Source organism: Dendrobates tinctorius, unplaced genomic scaffold (assembly GCF_039654945.1).
Source record: "Dendrobates tinctorius isolate UK_male_01 unplaced genomic scaffold, ASM3965494v1 ptg000020l, whole genome shotgun sequence".
Taxonomy (NCBI): domain Eukaryota; kingdom Metazoa; phylum Chordata; class Amphibia; order Anura; family Dendrobatidae; genus Dendrobates; species Dendrobates tinctorius.
The window spans coordinates 21,123,786-21,150,302 of NW_027361688.1; the positions used below are offsets into that span (position 1 = coordinate 21,123,786).

The window sequence follows — 26,517 nt, forward strand, 5'->3', positions numbered from 1 at the left end:
CATACCGCTGCTGATGCCGCTTCGAAGGCAGATTTTGCTAGAGATTCTATGATCCTATCATTAGAATCTTTTAGCGACGCCACACCTGACAGCGGAAGGACCGTATTATTAGAAAGTCTGGACACGGGAGGGTCCACCGAGGAAGAAGCGGCCCAGTTGTCCGTGAGCTCTTTAGCAAACGGGTACAGCACGCCGAGACGCTTTCCTCTTTGAAAGCGTCTGGTCGGATCTTCTCTCTCCTTTGTAAAAATCTTTCCAAACTCAGAATGGTAGGGAAACACCCTGGATGGTGTTTCCGCCCGTCTGGACGAAACCTCCTGATCTGAGGATTTCGCAGGGGCGTCAGCGATGTCAAAGGTATGGTGAATCGCGGCAATGAGGTTTTGCACCGTAACCTTCATGTTCGCATCCTGGTCCGAATCCAGCTCTAAGACCCCTTCCGATTCCGAAAGCGCTTTGCCTGACTCGGGGGAGGAGGCCAGAGAGGGAGACTGCTGGGGACTATGGGGTGAGGTAGGACGAGGGGAGGACTCCGCCTGGAGGTCCTGCCTGGGCCTCTTGCGACTGCCGCTGGCTGGCTCAGATGGGACGTCCTGAGACGTGCTGGGTCCCGCCGAAGCTCCCAAGGGCAACTTATCCAGAACGGCTACTAGGGACTGAGACACCTTGATGAGGTCTGCCACTGACTGTGATTTGAGAGGAGGCCCAACCCGGCATGGGGGGCTCACTCGCCCCTGGGGCTATGGATGGCTCCTGAGCGGCGTCGGGCTGGACGCAGAGCGGGTACGATCAGACTTAGCGTTGGACATAGTGAAAAGAGAGGCCGGTTGGGGGACAGAAGGCAGAGAAGGGTGTCAGTCTGCAGGTGCAGAGCTACTCACGGTCCGGTGTCCCCAAGGGCGACGCTCTCTGATCTGGCTGCAGGATGAGGCCAGGCCAATCCGGCTGAAGAAAGGCCCAGCGACCGAAATCCGGCAGGGAATGAGGTCCGGCTGGCAGGCTGAGAAGATGGCGACCACCAGGGAAAGGGCGCGCTGCCAGAGGGAGAAGAAGGGCGGAGCTCGCCGCAGAGATCCCCTTAGCACCGCCCGCTGTCCAATAGCAGGCTGGTGTGAGGCAAGGGGGCTGGGAAGGCCTAGGACGGGCGGGAGAGAAGCCCGCTTAGAAGAAAGGGGCAGGGGGCGTGGCCGCGACGCAGCGGTAGGCCCGAGATGAAGCCGGGGCCTAAATTAATAGCGCCGGCCGCCTGTCAGCAGGGGGTCGGCGCGGATGATGCGCCGCAACACCGGGCCGCAACCGCGGGCCGCGTCCCTGCTTCCCACAGCCCGACCCCTGTATACCCCTGCCGGGATGAAGAAGAAACGGGGGGGGGGGGGGCGCAGAACAAGGCCCGAAAGAAAAGGGGCCTTCATGGATGCGGCGACCGGGGGGAGAAGCGGGCGCGCAGGCCCTACCGTGGTCCCCTGGCGACCGCCTTCGGATGAAAACACCGGGGGACCGCTAGATCGCATACTCACCCAGGCCGGGGGCCACAATAAAGGTACCTGAGAATCCCACGCTGTCTGTCGTCTTTATGGAATCCACGCCTCGTCCAACCGTCAGGCTCTGGTAGGCGAGATGGTGGGAGGCGGGGGGCAAGGACCGTCCGTATAGCTGGCACGCACCTGTGCGAGGCTCCTGGTCCTGCCGCGGAGACCTATGAGGATACGGGGTGGCAGTACACGCCGTACTCATAGTCTCTTTGTGGGAGTATGGATGTGACTGTTCACTCCGTATCCCTCCGAAACCTGTAAAGGAACGACGCACGACGAGGTAGATAGGGGTCTAATAAAAGACCAGTGTCCACCTCCTACTGACACTAAGCTAAACTGAGGAACTTCCTGCCGGTCGGTGGGGTGTACACTGCGGAGGAGGAGCTAACCTTTTTTTGTGCATAGTGTCAGCCTCCTAGTGGCAGCAGCATACACCCATGGTCTCTGTGTCCCCCAATAAGGCGAACGAGAAATTTCTATTTTTTTTGTGATCTGGGGCTGGGTGAGGGCTTATTTTTGTGCCCTGAGCTGACGTTTTTTTTTACTGATACCATTGTGGGATAGATAGTGTTTTGCCTCTTATTTCATTTTATTGCAATTTTGCAGGTGCCAAAAAATCGTAATTCTGTCTGTTTTTTTTTTTTTTTTTAAATTTGTCCCATACTGCCTTAAAGTCCCCCTTAGGGGATTTGAAGCTGCGATCATCTGTGCTATACATAGCAGTGCTAGAAATTCCGATCTCTTATGAACGCCGGCGATCACAGGAGGATCGTAATGACAGGCACATCAGCCTGACCCCCGTCTGTCATGACAACACATTAGTGCCCCTTGATTACGTCACAGGCGGACAGATAGGCGGGAGGGATGTAGCGCTCCCCGCCGGCACGTGTTAAATGCCGCTGTCAGAAATGGTTGTGATGTCTGATTTGATGGTCACCGTGCCGCCTCGCTTACGTTGCAGGCCAGCTGGTCGTCTGCACCCTGTGCTCCTGCGTGATGAAGACGAAGCAGATCTGGCTCTTCTCCGCTCACATGCTCCCCCTGCTGGCTCGTCTCTGCCTTGTCCCAATGGAGACCATAGTCGTCATTAACAAGTTTGCCATGATTTTCACGGGACTGGAAGTGCTGTACTTCTTAGCATCCAACCTGCTGGTGCCCTTTAATCTCGCCAAGTCCGCATACAGGGAGCTGGTGCAGGTAACACATCATGGGATATATCACACGTTCCCCTAGAGTAACTTTCGTTTATCAGACATGACCCGACTCTCCCCCACCCGTTAAGATATTGATATCCTTTTTATTAGTTCATGGTGGGGAAATCTTTGAGTCACTGCCATTATAGTCTGTTCTAGCCGTGGTGCAATGATTTTCAGACCACCGTGCCTCTGGTAGTACAAGGACACACAACTGATTCTTTCATCCATATTGTAACCTTGTAGGTGGTGGAAGTCTACGGCCTCCTGGCCCTGGGGATGTCTCTCTGGAATCAGCTGGTGGTCCCCGTCCTGTTCATGGTCTTCTGGCTGGTCCTGTTCGCCCTTCAGATCTACACGTACTTCAGTACCCGTGACCAGCCCACCTCCCGCGAGAGACTGCTGTTCCTCTTCCTTACAAGGTATTTAATCGTTTCATAAAATTGTAATTAAAAGGGTTGTCCAACAGGGTACACGTCTCCCATCGATCCCTACAGCGATGAACATGCCTGAGCATTGCTCCATTCACTGTCTGCTGCGTACAGTCCTCAATCAGTGCCACAGAAGTGAATGGAGCTGTCGGAGATACAGTGGTCCGATCACACATTTATCAGGGTCAGAAGGCCTAACCCCCTAGATTCTGCGGTTTCAGCTGACCACGGCATCTATAACAGTTAATCTCTCAGCACTTACAATTGCGAGTTGTGTTCATCCGAATATCAGATGATGTCGCCCCTCATCATATCTATCGTCTGTAAACTGCTCGGTGTTTATTTTGGTTGCTAAGGTGCGGCTGATCCAAAGCAGATAACGCAAGTGACCTGTCAGACACCGACCTCAGATCCAGGACTGGAATGTAAGGCTGGTTTCACATTTGCGTTTTTTAGCGCTGGAAAAAAACGCATATGTGCGCATGCGTTTTTTCCCCTATATTTAACATGGGTGCGCATACCTGCGCGCTTGTAAGCGCATGTATGCGATTTTCATGCGCTGCGTTTTTTTGGGGTGTGCGTTTGTATTTTCCAGACGCAGCATGTTGCATTTTTTGGCCCTGCAAAAAAGCGCATGCGCACATATGCGCACGTTTTGCGCTAAAAATGGCCATTATAGCCTATGGATGCGCATATGTGCGCACTGGCATGCTCATGTATGCGTTTTTTTGCATATGCGTTTTTTTTTTTTTAACCATGGAATTTAGGGGTTTGGGTTAGAGTTAGGGTTAGTTAAGGGGGTTTAGGGTTAGGGTTAGGGTCAGGGTTAGGGTTGGGGTTTGGGTCAGGGTTAGGGGTAAGTATGGTTTGGTTAAGGGTTAGGGTCAGGGTTAGGGTCAGGATTAGGGTTACGTATGGTTTGGTTAAGGGTTAGGGTCAGGGTTAGGGTTAAGTATGGTTTTGTTAAGGATTAGGGTCAGGGTTAGGGTCAGGATTAGGGTTAAGTATGGTTTGGTTAAGGGTTAGGGTCAGGGTTAGGGTCAGGGTTAGGGTCAGGGTTAGGGTTAAGTATGGTTTTGTTAAGGGTTAGGGTCAGGGTTAGGGTCAGGATTAGGGTTAAGTATGGTTTTGTTAAGGGTCAGGGTTAGGGTCAGGATTAGGGTTAAGTATGGTTTGGTTAAGGGTTAGGGTCAGGGTTAGGGTCAGGGTTAGGGTTAAGTATGGTTAGGGTCAGGGTTAGGGTTAGGGTCAGGGTCAGGGTTAGGGTTAGGGTCAGGGTCAGGGTTAGGGTCAGGGTTAGGGTTAGTAAAGTCATGGTTTGGGTTAGTGTGAGGGGCCACCTAAAAATGTTGGAAAAAAACGCAAACGCGGTAAAAACGCATACAAACGCATAAAAACGCTGCGTTTTTTTCATGCATGCTCATAAAAATGCTTGAAAAAAACGCAGCAGTTGTATGCTTTTGTATGCGTTTTTTCAATGCGTTTTTTTGCGGGAAAAACGCGCTGCAAAAAAAAGCAAGTGTGAAACTAGCCTTACTTGGTCAAAGAGCCGGACGCTAATTGACTTGGAAAGATTATTACATTCCAGAGATATCCTTGCTGATGAGCGAACGCGGCGCATTGTGTAGTCTGATTGCATGCAGTCACTTTATATACACATGTTTCATAGTTTGTAAGGTTGAAGGTAGACTTCAGTCCATCGAGTTCAACCTATAGCCTTAAGGCCCCCGTTACATTTAGTGATGCACCAGCGATCCCGACAACGATACGACCCGGTCAGGATCACTGGTGCATCGCTAAATGGTCACTTGTGAGCTGCCAAACAGGCAGATCTCACTAGCGATGCAGCAGCGGTCGTACTCACCTGTCAGACGCGGCGAGCGTGACCGTCTTCCGCCTGTGTCCATGGCTCGCTCGTCGGCGCCAGCAGGAAGCCGACGACGAGAAATGGACCAGGCCGATCTTGCGCGATCAGCGATAGCCAGCGGGGGAGCCGGTCGGAAGTGAGTATCACATGTAGCGATATCGCTAGTGATATCGCTGCTGCGTCACAAAATCGGTGACACTTTAGCGATATCGCTATGTGTAAAGGGCCCTTAACTTGTTAGTCCAGAGGAAGGCAAAAACCCAATGAGGCAGACACTAATGGCTCAATATTAGGGGAAACATTCCTTCCTGCCTCACATACGGCAATCAGACTAGTTCCCTGGATCAACGCCCCATCACAGAATCTAGTGCCCATAACCTGTAATATTTATCAAGAAAGGCATCCCGTTGAATTTTAGTACTGAACTGACCATTACAATATCATGTGGCAGAGTTCCATAGTTTCGCTGCTCTTACTGTAAAGAATCCATAGTCTCGCTGCTCTTACTGTAAGGAATCCATAGTCTCGCTGCTCTTACTGTAAAGAATTTGCATCTGTAATTGTGATTAAACCTTCTGTCTTCTCGATGTAGAACAGACTCACACTCTATGGTTTCCTGATTTAAAAAACAAAACAAAAAAAAAAAAACACCTGTGATCTCCATGAACAAATGGTTCCAGCTCAGAATCTTTACTGATATAAATTGCACATTTTGTTTAGAGCAAAGTTACTCATCCACGAATGTTAGAGACCAAAATCCTCAACCAATTATAGGCTGGAATCCAGATAGCCCCAAAATATCGAAGTGAGAAAATGTAAAGTCTCGGGCAGATCGAGTTTGCGTGGATTTAATCCTGGCATTTCACAATAAGACTCTGTAGTAAATATGACTTCTGTGTGTGTGACGCCTGACGTGCCTACGTGTGTGTGTGTGACGCCTGACGTGCCTACGTGTGTGTGTGTGACGCCTGACGTGCCTACGTGTGTGTGTGTGACGCCTGACGTGCCTACGTGTGTGTGTGTGACGCCTGACGTGCCTACGTGTGTGTGTGTGACGCCTGACGTGCCTACGTGTGTGTGTGTGACGCCTGACGTGCCTACGTGTGTGTGTGTGACGCCTGACGTGCCTACGTGTGTGTGTGTGACGCCTGACGTGCCTACGTGTGTGTGTGTGACGCCTGACGTGCCTACGTGTGTGTGTGTGACGCCTGACGTGCCTACGTGTGTGTGTGTGACGCCTGACGTGCCTATGTGTGTGTGTGTGACGCCTGACGTGCCTACGTGTGTGTGTGTGACGCCTGACGTGCCTACGTGTGTGTGTGTGACGCCTGACGTGCCTACGTGTGTGTGTGTGACGCCTGACGTGCCTACGTGTGTGTGTGTGTGTGACGCCTGACGTGCCTACGTGTGTGTGTGTGACGCCTGACGTGCCTACGTGTGTGTGTGTGACGCCTGACGTGCCTACGTGTGTGTGTGTGACGCCTGACGTGCCTACGTGTGTGTGTGTGACGCCTGACGTGCCTACGTGTGTGTGTGTGTGTGACGCCTGACGTGCCTACGTGTGTGTGTGTGTGTGACGCCTGACGTGCCTACGTGTGTGTGTGTGTGTGTGACGCCTGACGTGCCTACGTGTGTGTGTGTGTGTGTGACGCCTGACGTGCCTACGTGTGTGTGTGTGTGTGTGTGTGACGCCTGACGTGCCTACGTGTGTGTGTGTGTGTGTGTGACGCCTGACGTGCCTACGTGTGTGTGTGTGTGACGCCTGACGTGCCTACGTGTGTGTGTGTGTGTGACGCCTGACGTGCCTACGTGTGTGTGTGTGACGCCTGACGTGCCTACGTGTGTGTGTGTGACGCCTGACGTGCCTGTGTGTGTGTGACGCCTGACGTGCCTGTGTGTGTGACGCCTGACGTGCCTACGTGTGTGTGTGTGACGCCTGACGTGCCTGCGTGTGTGTGTGTGTGACGCCTGACGTGCCTGCGTGTGTGTGTGTGTGACGCCTGACGTGCCTGCGTGTGTGTGTGTGTGACGCCTGACGTGCCTACGTGTGTGTGTGACGCCTGACGTGCCTACGTGTGTGTGTGACGCCTGACGTGCCTACGTGTGTGTGTGACGCCTGACGTGCCTACGTGTGTGTGTGTGACGCCTGACGTGCCTACGTGTGTGTGTGACGCCTGACGTGCCTACGTGTGTGTGTGTGACGCCTGACGTGCCTACGTGTGTGTGTGTGACGCCTGACGTGCCTACGTGTGTGTGTGACGCCTGACGTGCCTACGTGTGTGTGTGTGTGACGCCTGACGTGCCTACGTGTGTGTGTGACGCCTGACGTGCCTGTGTGTGTGTGACGCCTGACGTGCCTGTGTGTGTGACGCCTGACGTGCCTACGTGTGTGTGTGTGACGCCTGACGTGCCTACGTGTGTGTGTGTGACGCCTGACGTGCCTGCGTGTGTGTGTGTGTGACGCCTGACGTGCCTACGTGTGTGTGTGACGCCTGACGTGCCTACGTGTGTGTGTGACGCCTGACGTGCCTACGTGTGTGTGTGACGCCTGACGTGCCTACGTGTGTGTGTGACGCCTGACGTGCCTACGTGTGTGTGTGTGACGCCTGACGTGCCTACGTGTGTGTGTGTGACGCCTGACGTGCCTACGTGTGTGTGTGTGACGCCTGACGTGCCTACGTGTGTGTGTGTGTGTGTGACGCCTGACGTGCCTACGTGTGTGTGTGTGTGTGACGCCTGACGTGCCTACGTGTGTGTGTGTGTGTGACGCCTGACGTGCCTACGTGTGTGTGTGTGTGTGACGCCTGACGTGCCTACGTGTGTGTGTGTGTGTGACGCCTGACGTGCCTACGTGTGTGTGTGTGTGTGACGCCTGACGTGCCTACGTGTGTGTGTGTGTGACGCCTGACGTGCCTACGTGTGTGTGTGTGTGACGCCTGACGTGCCTACGTGTGTGTGTGTGTGACGCCTGACGTGCCTACGTGTGTGTGTGTGTGACGCCTGACGTGCCTACGTGTGTGTGTGACGCCTGACGTGCCTACGTGTGTGTGTGTGTGTGACGCCTGACGTGCCTACGTGTGTGTGTGACGCCTGACGTGCCTACGTGTGTGTGTGTGTGACGCCTGACGTGCCTACGTGTGTGTGTGTGACGCCTGACGTGCCTACGTGTGTGTGTGTGACGCCTGACGTGCCTACGTGTGTGTGTGACGCCTGACGTGCCTACGTGTGTGTGTGTGTGACGCCTGACGTGCCTACGTGTGTGTGTGACGCCTGACGTGCCTGTGTGTGTGACGCCTGACGTGCCTACGTGTGTGTGTGTGACGCCTGACGTGCCTACGTGTGTGTGTGTGACGCCTGACGTGCCTGCGTGTGTGTGTGTGTGACGCCTGACGTGCCTACGTGTGTGTGTGACGCCTGACGTGCCTACGTGTGTGTGTGACGCCTGACGTGCCTACGTGTGTGTGTGACGCCTGACGTGCCTACGTGTGTGTGTGTGACGCCTGACGTGCCTACGTGTGTGTGTGTGACGCCTGACGTGCCTACGTGTGTGTGTGTGACGCCTGACGTGCCTACGTGTGTGTGTGTGACGCCTGACGTGCCTACGTGTGTGTGTGTGACGCCTGACGTGCCTACGTGTGTGTGTGTGTGTGACGCCTGACGTGCCTACGTGTGTGTGTGTGTGTGACGCCTGACGTGCCTACGTGTGTGTGTGTGTGTGACGCCTGACGTGCCTACGTGTGTGTGTGTGTGTGACGCCTGACGTGCCTACGTGTGTGTGTGTGTGTGACGCCTGACGTGCCTACGTGTGTGTGTGTGTGTGACGCCTGACGTGCCTACGTGTGTGTGTGTGTGTGACGCCTGACGTGCCTACGTGTGTGTGTGTGTGTGACGCCTGACGTGCCTACGTGTGTGTGTGTGTGACGCCTGACGTGCCTACGTGTGTGTGTGTGTGACGCCTGACGTGCCTACGTGTGTGTGTGACGCCTGACGTGCCTACGTGTGTGTGTGTGTGTGACGCCTGACGTGCCTACGTGTGTGTGTGTGTGTGACGCCTGACGTGCCTACGTGTGTGTGTGTGTGTGACGCCTGACGTGCCTACGTGTGTGTGTGTGTGACGCCTGACGTGCCTACGTGTGTGTGTGTGTGTGTGACGCCTGACGTGCCTACGTGTGTGTGTGTGTGTGACGCCTGACGTGCCTACGTGTGTGTGTGTGTGTGACGCCTGACGTGCCTACGTGTGTGTGTGTGTGTGACGCCTGACGTGCCTACGTGTGTGTGTGTGTGTGTGTGTGTGTGTGACGCCTGACGTGCCTACGTGTGTGTGTGTGTGACGCCTGACGTGCCTACGTGTGTGTGTGTGTGTGACGCCTGACGTGCCTACGTGTGTGTGTGTGTGTGTGACGCCTGACGTGCCTACGTGTGTGTGTGTGTGACGCCTGACGTGCCTACGTGTGTGTGTGTGTGACGCCTGACGTGCCTACGTGTGTGTGTGTGTGTGACGCCTGACGTGCCTGTGTGTGTGTGTGACGCCTGACGTGCCTGTGTGTGTGTGTGACGCCTGACGTGCCTGTGTGTGTGTGTGACGCCTGACGTGCCTGTGTGTGTGTGTGACGCCTGACGTGCCTGCGTGTGTGTGTGTGTGACGCCTGACGTGCCTGCGTGTGTGTGTGTGTGACGCCTGACGTGCCTACGTGTGTGTGTGTGACGCCTGACGTGCCTACGTGTGTGTGTGTGACGCCTGACGTGCCTACGTGTGTGTGTGTGTGACGCCTGACGTGCCTACGTGTGTGTGTGTGTGACGCCTGACGTGCCTACGTGTGTGTGTGTGTGTGTGACGCCTGACGTGCCTACGTGTGTGTGTGTGTGACGCCTGACGTGCCTACGTGTGTGTGTGTGACGCCTGACGTGCCTACGTGTGTGTGTGTGACGCCTGACGTGCCTACGTGTGTGTGTGTGATGCCTGACGTGCCTACGTGTGTGTGTGTGTGTGATGCCTGACGTGCCTACGTGTGTGTGTGTGTGTGTGTGTGTGACGCCTGACGTGCCTACGTGTGTGTGTGTGTGTGTGACGCCTGACGTGCCTACGTGTGTGTGTGTGACGCCTGACGTGCCTACGTGTGTGTGTGTGTGTGTGTGACGCCTGACGTGCCTACGTGTGTGTGTGTGACGCCTGACGTGCCTACGTGTGTGTGTGTGTGTGACGCCTGACGTGCCTACGTGTGTGTGTGTGTGTGACGCCTGACGTGCCTACGTGTGTGTGTGTGTGTGACGCCTGACGTGCCTACGTGTGTGTGTGTGTGACGCCTGACGTGCCTACGTGTGTGTGTGTGTGACGCCTGACGTGCCTACGTGTGTGTGTGTGTGACGCCTGACGTGCCTACGTGTGTGTGTGTGTGACGCCTGACGTGCCTACGTGTGTGTGACGCCTGACGTGCCTACGTGTGTGTGTGACGCCTGACGTGCCTACGTGTGTGTGTGTGTGTGTGACGCCCGACGTGCCTACGTGTGTGTGTGTGACGCCCGACGTGCCTACGTGTGTGTGTGTGTCGCCCGACGTGCCTACGTGTGTGTGTGTGTGTGACGCCCGACGTGCCTACGTGTGTGTGTGTGTGTGTGACGCCCGACGTGCCTACGTGTGTGTGTGTGTGTGTGACGCCCGACGTGCCTACGTGTGTGTGTGTGTGTGTGACGCCCGACGTGCCTACGTGTGTGTGTGTGTGTGTGACGCCCGACGTGCCTACGTGTGTGTGTGACGCCCGACGTGCCTACGTGTGTGTGTGACGCCCGACGTGCCTACGTGTGTGTGTGACGCCCGACGTGCCTACGTGTGTGTGTGACGCCCGACGTGCCTACGTGTGTGTGTGACGCCCGACGTGCCTACGTGTGTGTGTGACGCCCGACGTGCCTACGTGTGTGTGTGACGCCCGACGTGCCTACGTGTGTGTGTGACGCCCGACGTGCCTACGTGTGTGTGTGTGTGTGACGCCCGACGTGCCTACGTGTGTGTGTGTGTGTGATGCCCGACGTGCCTACGTGTGTGTGTGTGTGTGACGCCCGACGTGCCTACGTGTGTGTGTGTGTGTGACGCCCGACGTGCCTACGTGTGTGTGTGTGTGACGCCCGACGTGCCTACGTGTGTGACGCCCGACGTGCCTACGTGTGTGACGCCCGACGTGCCTACGTGTGTGTGTGTGTGTGTGTGTGACGCCCGACGTGCCTACGTGTGTGTGTGTGAGACGCCCGACGTGCCTACGTGTGTGTGTGTGTGACGCCCGACGTGCCTACGTGTGTGTGTGTGTGACGCCCGACGTGCCTACGTGTGTGTGTGTGTGACGCCCGACGTGCCTACGTGTGTGTGTGTGTGACGCCCGACGTGCCTACGTGTGTGTGTGTGTGTAACGCCCGACGTGCCTACGTGTGTGTGTGTGTGTAACGCCCGACGTGCCTACGTGTGTGTGTGTGTGTGTGACGCCCGACGTGCCTACGTGTGTGTGTGTGTGTGTGTGACGCCCGACGTGCCTACGTGTGTGTGTGTGTGTGTGACGCCCGACGTGCCTACGTGTGTGTGTGTGTGTGACGCCCGACGTGCCTACGTGTGTGTGACGCCCGACGTGCCTACGTGTGTGTGTGTGTGACGCCCGACGTGCACTGGTGACATTGAGCACGCTCCTGATGAGATGGCAGATGGTGATCGCAGTGGGGGTCAGGTCATCTGTGGTGCTAATTGGTGCATCACAAGCGCTTATTCACAGTGTCCCAGAGATTGTCACATGGATTCAGGTCTGGTGAACATGAGCCCCAGTCATTTGCATTAATGCCTTCATCACCTGCCTACACTCTTTTTGCACCATGAGACCGGGCCTTGTACTGCACCAGGGACCACCCAGGGCCAATGCACCAGTATAAAGGGCCTGTCACACTAAGCGATATCGCTATAACGTCACTGGTTTTGTGACGCAGCAGCGATATTGCTAGCGATATCGCTATGTGTGATACTTACCTCCGACCGCTCCCCTGCTGGTTATCGCTGATCGCGAGTATGGCCTGGGCCGTTTCTCGTCGTCAGCTTCCTGCTGGGCTTCCTGCTGTGGCTACGAGCGACGCGTGGGCGGGAGGACGTCAGCATCGCCTCGTCTGACAGGTAAGTAGCGACTGCCGACAGCTGCAATGTCGCTGGTGAGATCTGCCTGTTTGGCAGCTCACTAGCGACCACTTAGCGATGCACCAACGATCCTGACCGGGTCATATCGTTGTCGGGATTGCTGGTGCATTGCTAAGTGTGACAGTACCTTAAGGTCAGAGGGTTTCATCCGGTAAAGGAGGGGGGGGGTCGGTTGGCTAAGACGTGGTGGTATCTACTTTCCTCCAAGGATATACCTAACCACGCCTTCACTGACCCACCGTAAAACCGGTCATGCTGGATGATGATGCCCGCAGAATAAAACTCATTATGGTGTCTCTAGGCTCTTACACTTTTGTGAATCTGAACCCATTCATGAAAAGTGCAGGTCGCCAGTGGTGGACCTGCCCATTCTGGTGTCTTCTGGTGAGGGGGACCGTTCACCACCAGGCCTCCTGCCACCGTCATTGATTATAAGGGCCCCGTCACACATAGGGGCTCACCAGCGATTCTGACAACGATATCAACGTGTCAGGATCGCTGGTGAGTCGCTACATGATTGCTGGTGAGCTGTCAGACAGCTTCACCAGCGATCAGCACAGCGACGCCGAGCGCGCAGCGTCGCTGTGTACGTTAGTTACCAGTGCGCTTATGCAGGGAGCTGGTAACTAAGGTACACGTCGGGTTTCTTAAGCACAGCGCTATGCTTAGAAACCCTGCATTTACCTTAGTTAACAGCTGGTCGCTAGTCTCCTGCCTGTCATACGCAGCGATGCGTGCTGGCCAGCGGGAGACCAGCGACCAAAAAAATGTCCAGGGCTTTCTTGCAGCGATCAGCGATACCGGCAGGGGGGCCGGTCGCTGATCGCTGTCACACACAGTGATCTCGCTGGTGAGATCGCTGTTACGTCACAAAACTTGTGACTCAGCAGCGATCTCGCTAGCGAGATCGCTATGTGTCGGGGGCTTAACACTTGGGTTTGAGGTCGTGCCTTGTATTTACAAAGTTGCACCACTTAGTATATAGATTTTTGGTGTGTTTGCTGCCTTCTTACAGCGGAGCCGAGAGCTTCCAACCATATCTGATCAGCCATGGCTCTACGACGCCACCTGGTGGTAGGCGCGGCTGATAACAATTATCAGTGATTGATGTAATCCTGACTTTCCATCATAGTTTTCCTAATCCGCTCGCCCCCATCCAGAGGCCACCTCACATTGCACCAGAGGGATTCACAGAATCTTATCTCCTGAAGACTCCTCATCAAGGCTCCGGCCATAAATCCTTCAGCTCTGCCGTGCGTTTCTCCTGCGCTTTGACAGTAAACAGTCCCAGGTTTCCATTTGCTCCGTGCTCTACGTGACCCATGTACCGCACATCAAATATTCACTCATTTTCCACTTGGCATCTGACGAGCCAGATGGGAACGGAGCAGGTCAGACCTGTAACGCTGGCAGTGCCATGCGCTTCTAAGAGCGAGGGATCCTGTCCTGTGGGATCAACGTGGTCCTCCTATACAATCGCTGTTAAAAAAAAAAAAAAAAAGCCTGTGAGCTGTGCTCGCACAGTCCTATAGGTGCTACCTGTCCTGTCAAGGACTAGGAAAAGAAAAAAAACACTGCTGCTTTCCTTCATACACAGCACCCCTTTTGTACACGGGCTGTGTCTGGTACTACAGAAGGATTCGCGTTACGTGAATAGGGTTGTACGGCAGTATCAGTCCAGGCCTCTATATAGGGGGTCCGTGCACATCCGCACCGATGGGGCAGGATCATAATTACAAAGAAGGGGCTGTCGTCTACTGCTATGGTTGTCATGATCGATCATTACGGTAGGTCAATATAGTAATGGTGGGGTCAGACATCGGACACCCCCTCCGATCAGCTGTAATGACCACTACCCATTGAAGAGAATAGGAGCTGAGCTGCAGTTCCTGGCAGCGGCCATTACACAGTGTGTGGCGCTGTGCTGGCTTGCTCCATACTCCGCCGGAGATCATAAGGTTACTGGCCAGTGCACGGATAGCATCCAAGCATAGAAGCTGCTTCCCCCCCCTCCATACATGAAAATCACTGATGGTACAAATCGGACCAAACACTGATCCAAAATGCTGATGGCACTTAACAGGTTTTTTTTTTATTATTATTATTATTATTATTATTTATTATAATATAGTGTAGGTGAAATATTACTGACTTCTGAACGAGGACTTGGGAAATGCATATATATATATATATATATATATATATTTTTTAAATTATGTCCTCTGGGTGTTATATATATATATATAGAGATAGATAAAGGTCAGTTGTAGGAGGATGTGAGCTGTGATATCTCCTGGTGTAAATGGTGGATTTTGTTATATTGTGTATAGAGGGGTTGTCAGTGATTGTACAGTAGGCGGTGAGCTGTGACATCACCTATTGTATATGGTGGATCCTAATTTATCTACTGTATATAGAGGTGTTATCAGTCATTGTACAGGAGGGGGAGGAAGTGCGTTGTGACATCACCTATTGCGAATGGTGAATCCTGTGTGATCTACTGTATATAGAGGTGTTATCAGTCATTGTACAGGAGGAAGTGAGTTGTGACATCACCTATTGTGAATAGTGGAACCTGTGTTATCTGCTGTATATAGAGGTGTTATCAGTCTTCTGTGAGTAGTAAGTGTGAGCCTAGCATTAGGTCTAGTGTCCGCCATGTTGACCCTTCCCCATCTGTTATTAACCTATGATTATTGTGACTTTTGGTGATGTCACATTTTCTTGATCACTGCTTGCTGTCATTACCAGTGATTGTTCCTGTTTGCTCCCAGAGGCTGCAGATCTGCACAGGCCGCACACTCCTCACAGCTGGGACTTTGCAGCAATGTATTCAGTCTAGTCCTAAATACAGCGGCAGCACAAGTCTCTGTATCCCTGCAGGATTGTCCACACTGAATGCAATTGTAGCAAACCCTCAGCTTTGAGGATCCGGTTCTGCTTCGGTTTTCAGCTTCGGAGCGTAACCTCTCGTTTGCCGACAGCAGAGATACTGAAAATGGTGAGCGATTGGAAAGTCTGCAGAACTGTAAACTTCAACGTTGGAGTCTTTTTATTAATGCCTGCTTTTTTTTGTTTGCATTGCAGTATTGCTGAGTGTTGCAGTACGCCATACTCGCTCCTTGGATTGGTTTTTACTGTCTCGTTTGTGGCTCTCGGAGTGCTGACCCTCTGCAAGTTTTATCTGCAGGGATATCGGGCCTTTATGAACGACCCTGCGATGAACAGGTGGGTGCATGTCGTCTCCCATCCATCATGACCGGCCAGTACGGGGGGGGGGGGGAAGTATGGCAGAAATGTGTTATCACGTCCTCTCTCTCCTCCAGGGGGATGACAGAGGGGGTGACACTGCTGATCCTCGCTGTGCAGACTGGACTGATCGAGTTACAAGTGGTCCATCGCGCTTTCCTCCTGAGCATCATCCTGTTTATAGTGGTGGCCTCCATCCTGCAGTCCATGCTGGAGATTGCTGACCCCATCGTCCTGGCTCTGGGGGCTTCTCGAGACAAGTGGGTAAAGTTCAGATCCTTTATTGTCCTCAACGTCCCAAGAACAGAGATACATAACACATGTATATATCTCACCCTGCAGGAGTCTCTGGAAGCATTTCCGAGCCGTCAGCCTCTGCTTGTTCCTCCTGATCTTCCCTTCTTACATGGCCTACATGATCTGTCAGTTCTTCCACATGGATTTCTGGCTCCTGATCATCATATCCAGCAGTATCCTCACGTCTCTGCAGGTAAAGGCATCTAAGAAATGTCTCCTGCGATCCTCAGCAAGATCCACTGGATAAGTGCAACTGTCCGAGGTTTCTGGCTGCAGCACTCCACCCTCCTTAATGAAAACACATGTATGCTTGGACCAGCCGAGAATGTATGGCGGAGTCTGGAGAGATAGCCGACTCCTAAGGTTTATGGGCACCGTAAGAAAAGAAGGCTATGATGAAGTTATCACCTATGTGTGGGATAGGTAATGACCTATTGATCGGTGGGGGTCCCACCACTGGTGCATCATTTTATCCCCCGCAAAGTAGACCGTGCTCCCTTACCTGTTGAGAATGAATAGCGTGGCGGTCGGGCATTCAACTTGCCCCTCCATTTTCCGACCTGGTGATCGGTGCACGTAGAAACACCTACCAATCGGCAATTTCTCACCTATGCTTCAGATAAATAACTTGTTTTCACTGGACATCCCCTTTTTAAATTCCTTTATAGCCGCCTTTTCTTATGGTGCTATCTGCAGGGTAAGTGATAGCTTATTGATCCAGGGGGCGCCCCAACTGCTGGGACCTGCACCCACCTAAATACAGTGCCGGTGCACATGTTCGCCCACCACTCTATTCATTCCATACCAGGCTGCCGAGCACTAGGCTCTGCTTTTCTTCCGACCCGTAGAGAATGAATGGAGCAGCAGTTGGATGTCCATTGTAACGCAGATAACAGTGCCACGTCGGGGATGAAAGCTGTCCTTTCTGCCTATCGATGTTCGTCCCAGAAGTCAAACATCAGTCAATGAGTGAGTTTTCACCTGTCCTGTGGATAGGTGATAACTTCTTTTCACTTAAAAATAAAAATTGTCACTTATTTGTTTGCAGTCACCACTAGAGGGGGCTCTCTGCATCTTTATGGTTTACTAGCCTTAGAAAAAATGCAGAAAACTCCTGAGCTCCCCCTAGTGGTGGCTGCAGGCGGACAATGTTTATTTAGCTCTGTATCCAGAGGATTAGGACTTCCGACTATACGCTAAGGACTGTACCGGTACAAAGTGTGCTCCTTTAAAATAAGCTAATGATACGAGATGGCGGCTTGCCTTCTTGCCGATCACTTATTGCTCTGTTAGCCGAACATCTGGATAGATATTTTAGTTTCGTACGGCCGCTCCATCATGGCGCCGGCAGATGAAGTCTTACAATTTTTGACATTTCGCCCTCAGGTTCTGGGCACCCTCTTCATCTACGTTCTGTTTATGATTGAGGAGTTCCGGAAGGAGCCGGTGGAAAACATGGACGACGTCATTTACTACGTGAACGGCACTTACCGGCTGCTGGAATTCCTGGTGGCTCTGTGCGTAGTGGCCTACGGGGTTTCGGAGACGGTGTTTGGAGAATGGACCGTCATGGGATCCATGATCATCTTCATTCACTCGTACTATAACGTCTGGCTGCGGGCACAGCTCGGATGGAAGAGCTTTCTTCTGCGCAGGGACGCAGTGAATAAAATCAAGTCCTTACCCACCGCCACCGACGAGCAGCTGGAGCAGCACAACGACATCTGCTCTATCTGCTATCAGGTAGGTGCCCCTAAAGATTGGTCACTTACCTGATCTCGGACCACTATTCATATGTGACACACAATGGATGTAATAGAAGTATGTGCGTTATAGAGGGCCGCCCATGAAATGCAATGTATGACATGTAATGTTTCATCTGTCCTGAGGGGGGCGATCATTCAGAGCACAGCGTCTGTCACTGCCCCAGACTATTGTAACAGGAGGGGGATGTCCTTTAATGAGGATCTCTGCTATTCTATCCAGTAGCGTGGTGGTATTATTTAACAACTCTTGTCCGAGAAAACCTTTAACACCGTACTCTGGGGGAGATAAAACATTTTTGTTCGGTCACTGTCCTCATAAACTATAAAGATGAGATGCCCAGTGCAGTTCTTTTATCTTTATAACACTTGTAATTCAGTGTGGCAGCAGCTGCTCCTCACTGCTCCCCCTCCTGTCTGGGACAATACGTCACATAGCAAAGAGGAGCTACTCGCTGTGAGGAGCAGCCAGATAATGTCTCCTTCACTGCAGGGCTACTAGCAGGCCATGCCCCCTCACCTCGAACTGCAGACAAGGAGACATTATCAGGGGGCTGGTGTGACAGGAGCTGCTCCTCACTGCTCACCCCTCCGTCTGGGACACTACAGCAGTGTTCAGCTCTCCGCTGTTATCAGCCAGTTTCTTGATAATGGCTGTTTCTCTATAGAACAGGAGCCTTGACATGCCCCCTCTTCTCAGGCTGGCTGTTCCTCGCGGGGGAGCAGCACACTGCTGTGTGGCGTATTGTCCCAGACAGGAGGGAGGATACATTTTTATTTCTCTTGTTTTCTTTTGCTGATCATGGGGAAAAAAAAAAAAAAAAAATGCAATTTTCACACTGACCACTAGGCCTAGTGTTAAGCCCCCGTTACACACTGCGATATCGCTAGCAATATCGCTGTAAAGTCACCGATTTTGTGACGTTGCAGCGATATTGCTAGCGATATCGCTGCATGTGATACTTACCTCCGACCGGCTCCCCCGCTGGTTATCGCTAATCGCGCGAGAAGCTCCTGGATCATTCCTCGTCGGTCGCTTCCTGCTGTGACGACGAGCGACGCGTGGAGCCGGGCGGGAGGACACTGGATCGCCGCGTCTGACAGGTAAGTAGCGATCCCCGTCCCCAGCGATGTCGCTAGTGAGATCTGCCTGTGTGGCAGCTCACTAGCGACCACCTAGCGATGCACCAGCGATCCTGACCGCGTCATATCGCTGGTCGGGATATCTGGGGAGTCGCTAGGTGTAACGGTACCCTAAGTCGCCTACTTCTTATTTATAGAAGGGTTATCTGAGCATGCGCTAATCTGGGCAAAGGTCCCAACTCGCCGCCTCCTGCCTTCACAATCACATCATATTGTGAATGGTGGATCCTGTGTGATCTACTGTATATAGAGGTGTTATCAGTCATTGTACAGGCGGAAGCGGAGGTGAGCTGTGACATCACCTATTGTGAATGTTGGATCCTGTGCTATCAGTCATTGTAATCCTGTCTGTGATGATTATGATACTGCTGAGTCATCTATATAGAACAGGAAGTGTAAATCTGATATATACAGAGTGGGCAAAATAAGTATTTGATACACTGACGATTTTGCAAGTTTTCCCACCTACAAAGAATGGAGATGTCTGTAATATTTGTCGTCGTTACACTTCACCTGTGAGAGACAGAATCTAAAAATCTAGAAAGTCACATTGTATGATTTTTACGTAATTAATTTGCATTTTATTGCATGAAATAAGTATTTGCTACAATAGAAAAAAGGAACTTAATATTTGGTACAGAAACCTTTGTTTGCAATTACAGAGGTCAGACGTTTCCTGTAGTTATTGACAAAGTTTGCACACACTGCTGCAGGGATTTTGGCCCCCTCCTCCATACAGATCTTCTCCAGATCCTTCAGGTTTCAGGGCTGTTGCTGGGCAACATTGACTTTCAGATCACTCCAAATATTTTCTATTGGGTTCAGGTCTGGAGACTGGCTAGGCCACTCCAGGACCTTGAAATGCTTCTTACGGAGCCACTGCTTTAGTTGCCCTCGCTGTGTGTTTCAGGTTATTGTTATGCTGAAGACCAAGCCACGACCCATTATCAATGCTCTTACTGATTGAAGGAGGTTGCTACCCAAAATCTGGCGACACATGACCCCATCCATCCTCTCTTCAATACAGTAGTCGTCCTGTCCCCTTTGCAGAAAATCACCCCCAAAGTATGATGTTTCCCCCACCATGCTTCACGGTTGGGACGATGTTCTTGGGGGTTTTACTCATCCTCCTTCTTCCTCCAAACACGGCGAGTAGAGTTGATACCTAAAAAGTTCTATTTTTATCTCCTCTGACCACATCAACAGTTGCCTTCTCACCAAGCTGCTTGCCTATTGTCCTGTAGCTCAGGGTTCCCCAACTCCAGTCCTCAAGGCCCACCAACAGATCATGTTTTCAGGATTTCATGATCTGTTGGTGGGTCTTGAGGACTGGAGTTGGGGAACCCTGCTGTAGCCCATCCCAGCCTTTTGCAGGTCTACAATTTTGTCCCTGGTGTCCTTAGACAGCTCTTTGGTCTTGGCCATGGTGGAGAGGTTGAGTGTGTGGACAGGTGTCTTTTATACAGGTAATGAGTTCATACAGGTGCAATTAATACAGGTAATGAGTGCAGACTAGGAGGCTTCTTAAAGAAAAACTAACAGGTCTGTGTTAGCCAGGATTCTTGCTGGTTGGTAGGTGATCCAACACTTATTTCATGCAATAAAATTCAATTTAATTATATAAAAATCATACAATGTGATTTTTCTGTATTTTATTTTTAATTTCGGTCTCTCACAGCTGAAGTGTACATAAGTATCCAATACTTATTTTCCCCACTGTGTATATATAAAATCTCTTTTAACCTAAAAACCTGATTGAAGCAATAAGTCATTTTCTGATGACACATTCCCTTTTTAAGTCGTCATTCCTGGGAAGAAACACATTGTGACTAGAGGTGACGAACCCAAACAGTAAAGTTTGTCGTCCGTACCGAACACCTACTGACATGGACTTCACCAGGAAGTTAGTGTTACTGTTCAGGTTCGGTACCCCAAACACTGGGTGGTTGTCGTACTGTCATGTGCATGGCAGCGGGGCAAACACTTCTTCTGTTTGGCGGTAAAATCATCACTTCTAGAGTTGAGCGAAACAGGTCGGTCAGATTCAAAAGTCGCCGTCTTTCGCCAAAGTCGGATTTCATGAAACGAAACCCGACCACAGTGTGAAGTTGGCCATGCGGTCGGCGGCCCAAGCGACAAAGTCGGGTTTCGCCGAATGCTTGCACGTGACTTTTTTCAGCCAATGAGAGAAGGGGAGTGGGAGAGAGATTTCGCCGCCTCTAGGGTTAAAATTCATGCCAGGTGTGTTTACAGTCCTCCACTCACTGCTGACTTTTCTCCCTATTGACTTGCATTGGGTTTCGTGTTTCACGACTTTTCCCTATAGTCGGCTGATTTCGTTCGACTCGACGTTTGAGAAAGTCGGGTTTCATGAAACCCGACTCGACCCTAAAAAAAAGCAAAGTCACTCATCTCTAATCACCGCCAGTCAGACAGCCGCTGTCAAATGACAGCGTGAGTGTGCGGCTGTGATCGGAGGTATAAAGTTTACCTCCGGTCACTGGTGTCATCTGATGGGACTACTGATCCCATCATCCGACACCTGCTGCCGTTAATAACAGTGAGAGCAGGAGCAGCTGATGGGAGTATTCATCAGCCGGCACCTGCACTATAAATAAATAATTAATAAAAAAAAACTGCATGGGTTCCCCTGCACTTTTGATAACCAGCCAGGCAAAACCCACAGCTGGGAGCAGCAACCCTCAGCTGTCTGTGTAAGCAAGGCTGGTTATCAAGAATAGAGACGTCCCCACACCATATTTTTAATTATTTAAATTATTCTGTCTGTGTTTATTTACCATTTAACTGTAGGATTAGTAATGGATAAGTGTCTTATAGACGCTTCTCCATTATTAGTCCATGGCCTTGATGTCACCTGACAATACAAAGGTGATATTAACCCCACTGGCCACCGCAAGTGGGCAGAGATGGGCATAGCGCCAGAATTGGTGCATCTAATAGATGTGCCTTTTTTCTGGGCAGCTGCGTGCTGCTATTTTTAAGCTGCCTGAGAATACCAGCCTCCAGCTGTCTGCTTTAGCAAGGCTGGTTGATAAAAAATGGGGAGGGGACCCCACGCAGTTTTTTTTAAATTATTAAAATAATAAAAATACGGCATGAAGCCCCCCCCCCCCCTCCCCTCCCCTCTATTCTTGATAACCAGCCTTGCTGAAGCTGACAGCTGGGGATTGCTGACCCCATCTGTGAGTTTTGCCTGGCTTGTTTTCAAAAATACAGGGAAACCCGCGCCGTTTCTATTTTAATCATTTACAGCGCAGGAGCTGCTGATGAATACTCCCATCAGCCGCTCTTGCTGTTATTAGCTGCAGCAGGCACCTGCTGATGGAAGCAGTAGTCCCATCAGAAGACACCTTTGACCAGAGGTAAACTTTATACCTCCGATCACAGCTGAGCGCTCATGCTGTCATTTGACAGTGTGGGCACCGCGGCTCTCTGACCGGCAGGGATGATTTTACCGCCGATCAGAGGCAGTGTTTACCATGTTGCCATGCACATAACAGCGTGGTAAACACTTTATGTTCAGGCACCCCATTCAAAGTGAATGGGGTCCAGGTCCTGTTCTTGTAGCCAAACCCAAACTTTTTGTAACTGTTCTGCCAAACCCGGCATCCAGGAGTCCGCCCATCTCTAATTGTGACAAGCGATAGATCTGCATTTCTACCTTAATGTAAAGTTTGTTTTCTCCTTTTTTTTCAGGACATGAATTCGGCCGTCATCACCCCCTGCTGCCATTTTTTCCATGCTGGATGCCTTAAGAAGTGGCTGTATGTGCAGGAGTCCTGCCCTTTGTGTCACTGCCAGTTAAAGTCTCTGTCCCAGCAGGCGGGGGCAGAGAACGGAACGATGGTCAATCCGGCCCCTGATGCCAGCGTACTCAATCCACAAGCAGAAAACAATTCTGGGGAAGTACAAGGCAACACGGCCCCTGCTGAGCAGAGCGGTGCAGCGTCCGCGCAGAGCGGTGCAGCGTCTGCGCAGAGCAGAGACACTCAGTCCACAGAACCTACAGAGACAAATCCAGAACCCATAGGGGGCTGTCTACAGGAAGACACGGGGGGACACGACAGCAGGGAGGAGGTTGCGGGCCTTTCGGATGCTGAGCAGTCAGAGGACTTCAGAGAGAAATGTTTCTTCCGTAGCAGAGAAGTTTATGGGGGGATCTGATTGTGAGCTCTGTCTGCTGGGACTTGTCATTTCCAAGCCAAATCCCATCTTTGCCACATTCGGCATTTCGCGGTTCCCGGAGACGACATGAAAACTTAAGCACTGACACTCATCAAACGTGTATGCAAAAATCCCCCCTCCTGGAACATGTGCAAATTTTTATTTATTTTTTATTCTTTTTTTTTTAATTACATTTTCAGTATCGAAAGCAAAAAATTAAACCCAATCGTATAATCCCTTCTAACCGCTGCCAGCCACTGCCAATGGACACAAGCGCTGCTTATGCTGATGGGTGCTTTCCATGGTGCGGGAATTTTGTATTCATTTTTTTTATTTTTTTTTTCCTGAAATTTCTGGAAATTGATTTTTCTAATCAGGAGAATTTTAGGCCATCAACGTTTACACACAAACAAATCATGTTTCTTTTTTGCTTTTTGAGAATTTTACCTAAAAGCATGGGGAAGGTTGACACGGCTAGTGTGAAAAAAGGGAGGCTGCACGCTTGCATGCTCACTTGCTCGCACTCAAAATACAACAATCTGGGAAAAATTAAAACTAAAAAAAAAAAAAAAAATAATCTCGGGGCATCACTGTAATTTAAAATGATGAACCCCGCCAAATATTTTTTATTTTTCGGTAATATTGCAGTTCTGTACAGCCCTTATATGAAGTATAATTGGAGGCTCAGGTGATCATGTAACCATGGGATGAGCTTCCACTGCACAGAAACGGGGCTTTGCAGATCGTATTTCTGCAGTCTATTTATCGGAAAAAAATTACAGTGTTAATGGCGATATTTGCACTTTTTGGAAATGAGTACATACTACTTGTGTACGATCAAATTCAGCAAATGCCATAGTGAGGCTATCGGTAGAGCTAGCACCTTGATGATATATTTTTGCTTTTTTTTTATTTTTTGTGTTCTTTTTCTTTGTTTTGCCCTGGCCAGAAATGTTGTGTTTAACAAAAAGAAAAAAATTAAATAATTTTTACATTTTGATTATGGCTTTAGGTGGAAGAAAAAAAACTTATCAAAAAAGAATAAAAACAAAACTTTTTTTATGTGAATTTTGATATAAAATAAAAAAAAAAGAAAAACCATTAATTTATACTAGTATACATTGGCTGTAAAGAGAGGTTGAGCTGTCGATCGATCTCACTGATGTGACTTTTTATTTTAGAGAAATGTTTAATTTGCTCTCTTTTTAGTGGTACATTTGGATGTAGACTGACGGACATAGCTGAATGTCTTAATAAATTATATTTAAACATGTCGCGGTGCCGTAGTCTTATTGTGTCATCATTTATATATTGTAAGTGTGCGCATGGTGTTCATACACTTTTATGTCCCCTTCAGTCCCTCTGTATGCCTTCTTAATGGGTGGGCTGTATCTGGCATGAGGCTAGAGCTGAGTCTGCAACTGCTGCCCCTTCACTTCTCTTTATACTTTGAGAAACTGCAGCTGCATCCTCCTCTTCTCCCTCTCAATTCTTGCCAGCACTTTTAATATGGTTTGATGCCAGACCTGCTCTCTGAGGTAAGCCAATCAGGTATCTCCTTCTGCAACTCTCCTTTCCCCCTTCCTGCTTCACTAAAATACTGAGTAGGAACTGCAGCTCCATCTCCCTCTTTCCCCTCTGAGCTGTTGTCTTTGAGCTAATCTGATGTCTCCTCTTGCAACCTTCCTTTCCCCCATCCTGCTTCACTAAAATGCTGAGTAGGAACTGCAGCTGCATCTCCCCCCCCCCCCCCCCCCCTCTGTGCACTTTCTTCTTTGAGCTAATCTGATGTCTCCTCTTGCTGTTCTTTTTTTCCTCATCCTGTTTCACAGCTGTACTGTGAAACTGCAGCTGCTTCCCCCTCTCTCCCACACCTCTCTCCGTGCCTGCTCGGTGGGGTTGGCTCTATCTGGTATGCCAATGTTGTGCTGTGTGCTAATGGCTAATTGGATGTCTCCCTTTGCTGCTCTCCTTCCCCCCCCCCCCCTCGTGCTTTTTGCGCTTCTTTTACTGAAATAATTGGCAACTGCAGCAGCATCCCCCTCCGCTCCCCTCTTCTATTTCTTCTATTTTCTATATTATTCTAGACACTTTTTGGGAGTTTTAAGGAGTTTTTTTTTGTTATTGGAAAATACCCAAACCTCCAAAAAGCCTGTATCTACAGGTGTGCTCCTGTTCGCTCCCCCCCACCTCCCACGCCTTCTTGCTTATCCACAAAATGTAAGTTAAAGAGGATCTGTTACCAGATTTCACAAACTATACACGTTTAGGGTGGACCCCAAGCCCTATTTATATATGTAACATAATAGAGCAAGTAATACCCTTCCCTGGATCTAGCAATGCTGCTCTGGTCCCAGTATTTTGGTTGCAGCAGTGTTATCACATTAACAGCTCACATCACCCCTGCAGCCACTCGCCGAGACCGGAGCGCCAGTGCTGGATCCATCAGGTGGGGTATTTTCTATGTTCTGGTATTTTTGGGTCCACTTTTCTTATGGAAGACCCACAAATCTATAATATTCCTTAGACATGATGAGGCTGATGTACTTACTTTGAAAATCCATGTCAGAATGACTGAATAATTCTGATATTAAAACAAACATTTCATGAGTCCAGCTAAAGATTAAAAGTGCCCTCAAATTGAAGCGTGTTCAGTCTCAGCCTGACTGACAGCTTTTACTCAGCAGTGTGAGATCTCAACAGCAAGATGGAGGGAACTGAGGAGCTGTCAGTCAGGTTATGTGGGAGGGCACTGAGCATACAATTTTCATTAAAGATTATACAATCAGCCTGACATGTTTTATCAAAGTAAACACACCAGCCTTGTCAGACCGAAGATGTTTAATGTAGGCTGTTTTGTATTATGAAAGCTGGTGACATATCCACTTTAAGAAAAGTAAGAAACAGTAGTGACTTGGACAGCAGGGACACACTACAACCAGGTCAGTTGTCATGAATGCGTAAGGCTGCATATTGCTGGTTTTTGTTCGTTCTGGCTCACAAATATCGTAGTTCTCAAAAAATCATGTGCACAAAAATGGTACCAATAAAAATGTCAACTTGTCCCACAAAAAACAAGACCTCACATGACTCTGTAGGCCAAAATATGGAAAAATTATAGCTCTCAAAATATGGTGATGCAAAAACTTTTTGCAATAAAAAGCGTCTTTTAGTGTGTGACAGCTGCCAAACATCAAAACCAGATATAAATTTGGTATCCCTGTAATCACACTGACCTGAAGAATAAAATCGCCTAATCGCTTATACCGGCATAAAAAATAAAACCTATTCTTCACATGCTGTTGATTTTTTTTTTTTTTTTTTTTTTTTTTCATTCTGCCTCTGAAAGATCGCAGTAAGGTTTGGCGCACATTTATCCTGCGCTCTACATTGAGCTCTTACACCTAAGTTTCCGTGTACATTTCTGAAATACTTGATTCAGATGGAACCTCCGGCGGAAAATTCCCTATAATGAGGCAGATGGAGGCACTGTGGACGCCGTCTGACTTGTGATCCGACAGTATCCGTCTTTTTAGGATTGCATAAAAGTTCCGTCGGAAACAGTTTTGTATACTTAAGGACAACGCAGAACACAGACCAAACAGAGTCCAGAGTAACTCTGCTGCCTCATTATAACCCTCAGGGGTTTCATCTGAATCACGGAACCCCAAAGTAAGTGCTCAGCGTAGAGCGCA

General features: G+C 50.4%; 1 protein-coding gene across 1 annotated transcript in view; it reads left to right on the forward strand.

Moving 5' to 3' along the window:
* The window catches only part of RNF145 (ring finger protein 145), a 38,016-nt gene extending 13,921 nt beyond the window's left edge, over nt 1-24,095 (forward strand). Inside the window, exons 5-11 of the mRNA XM_073567866.1 lie at nt 2,494-2,729; nt 2,972-3,147; nt 15,273-15,413; nt 15,512-15,694; nt 15,777-15,924; nt 17,118-17,474; nt 22,355-24,095. Of these exons, the coding sequence (XP_073423967.1) occupies nt 2,494-2,729; nt 2,972-3,147; nt 15,273-15,413; nt 15,512-15,694; nt 15,777-15,924; nt 17,118-17,474; nt 22,355-22,822 (1,709 nt within the window). The 3' untranslated portion in view covers nt 22,823-24,095. The remainder of the gene's footprint in view (nt 1-2,493; nt 2,730-2,971; nt 3,148-15,272; nt 15,414-15,511; nt 15,695-15,776; nt 15,925-17,117; nt 17,475-22,354) is intronic.
* The last annotated feature ends 2,422 nt before the right edge of the window (nt 24,096-26,517 follow it).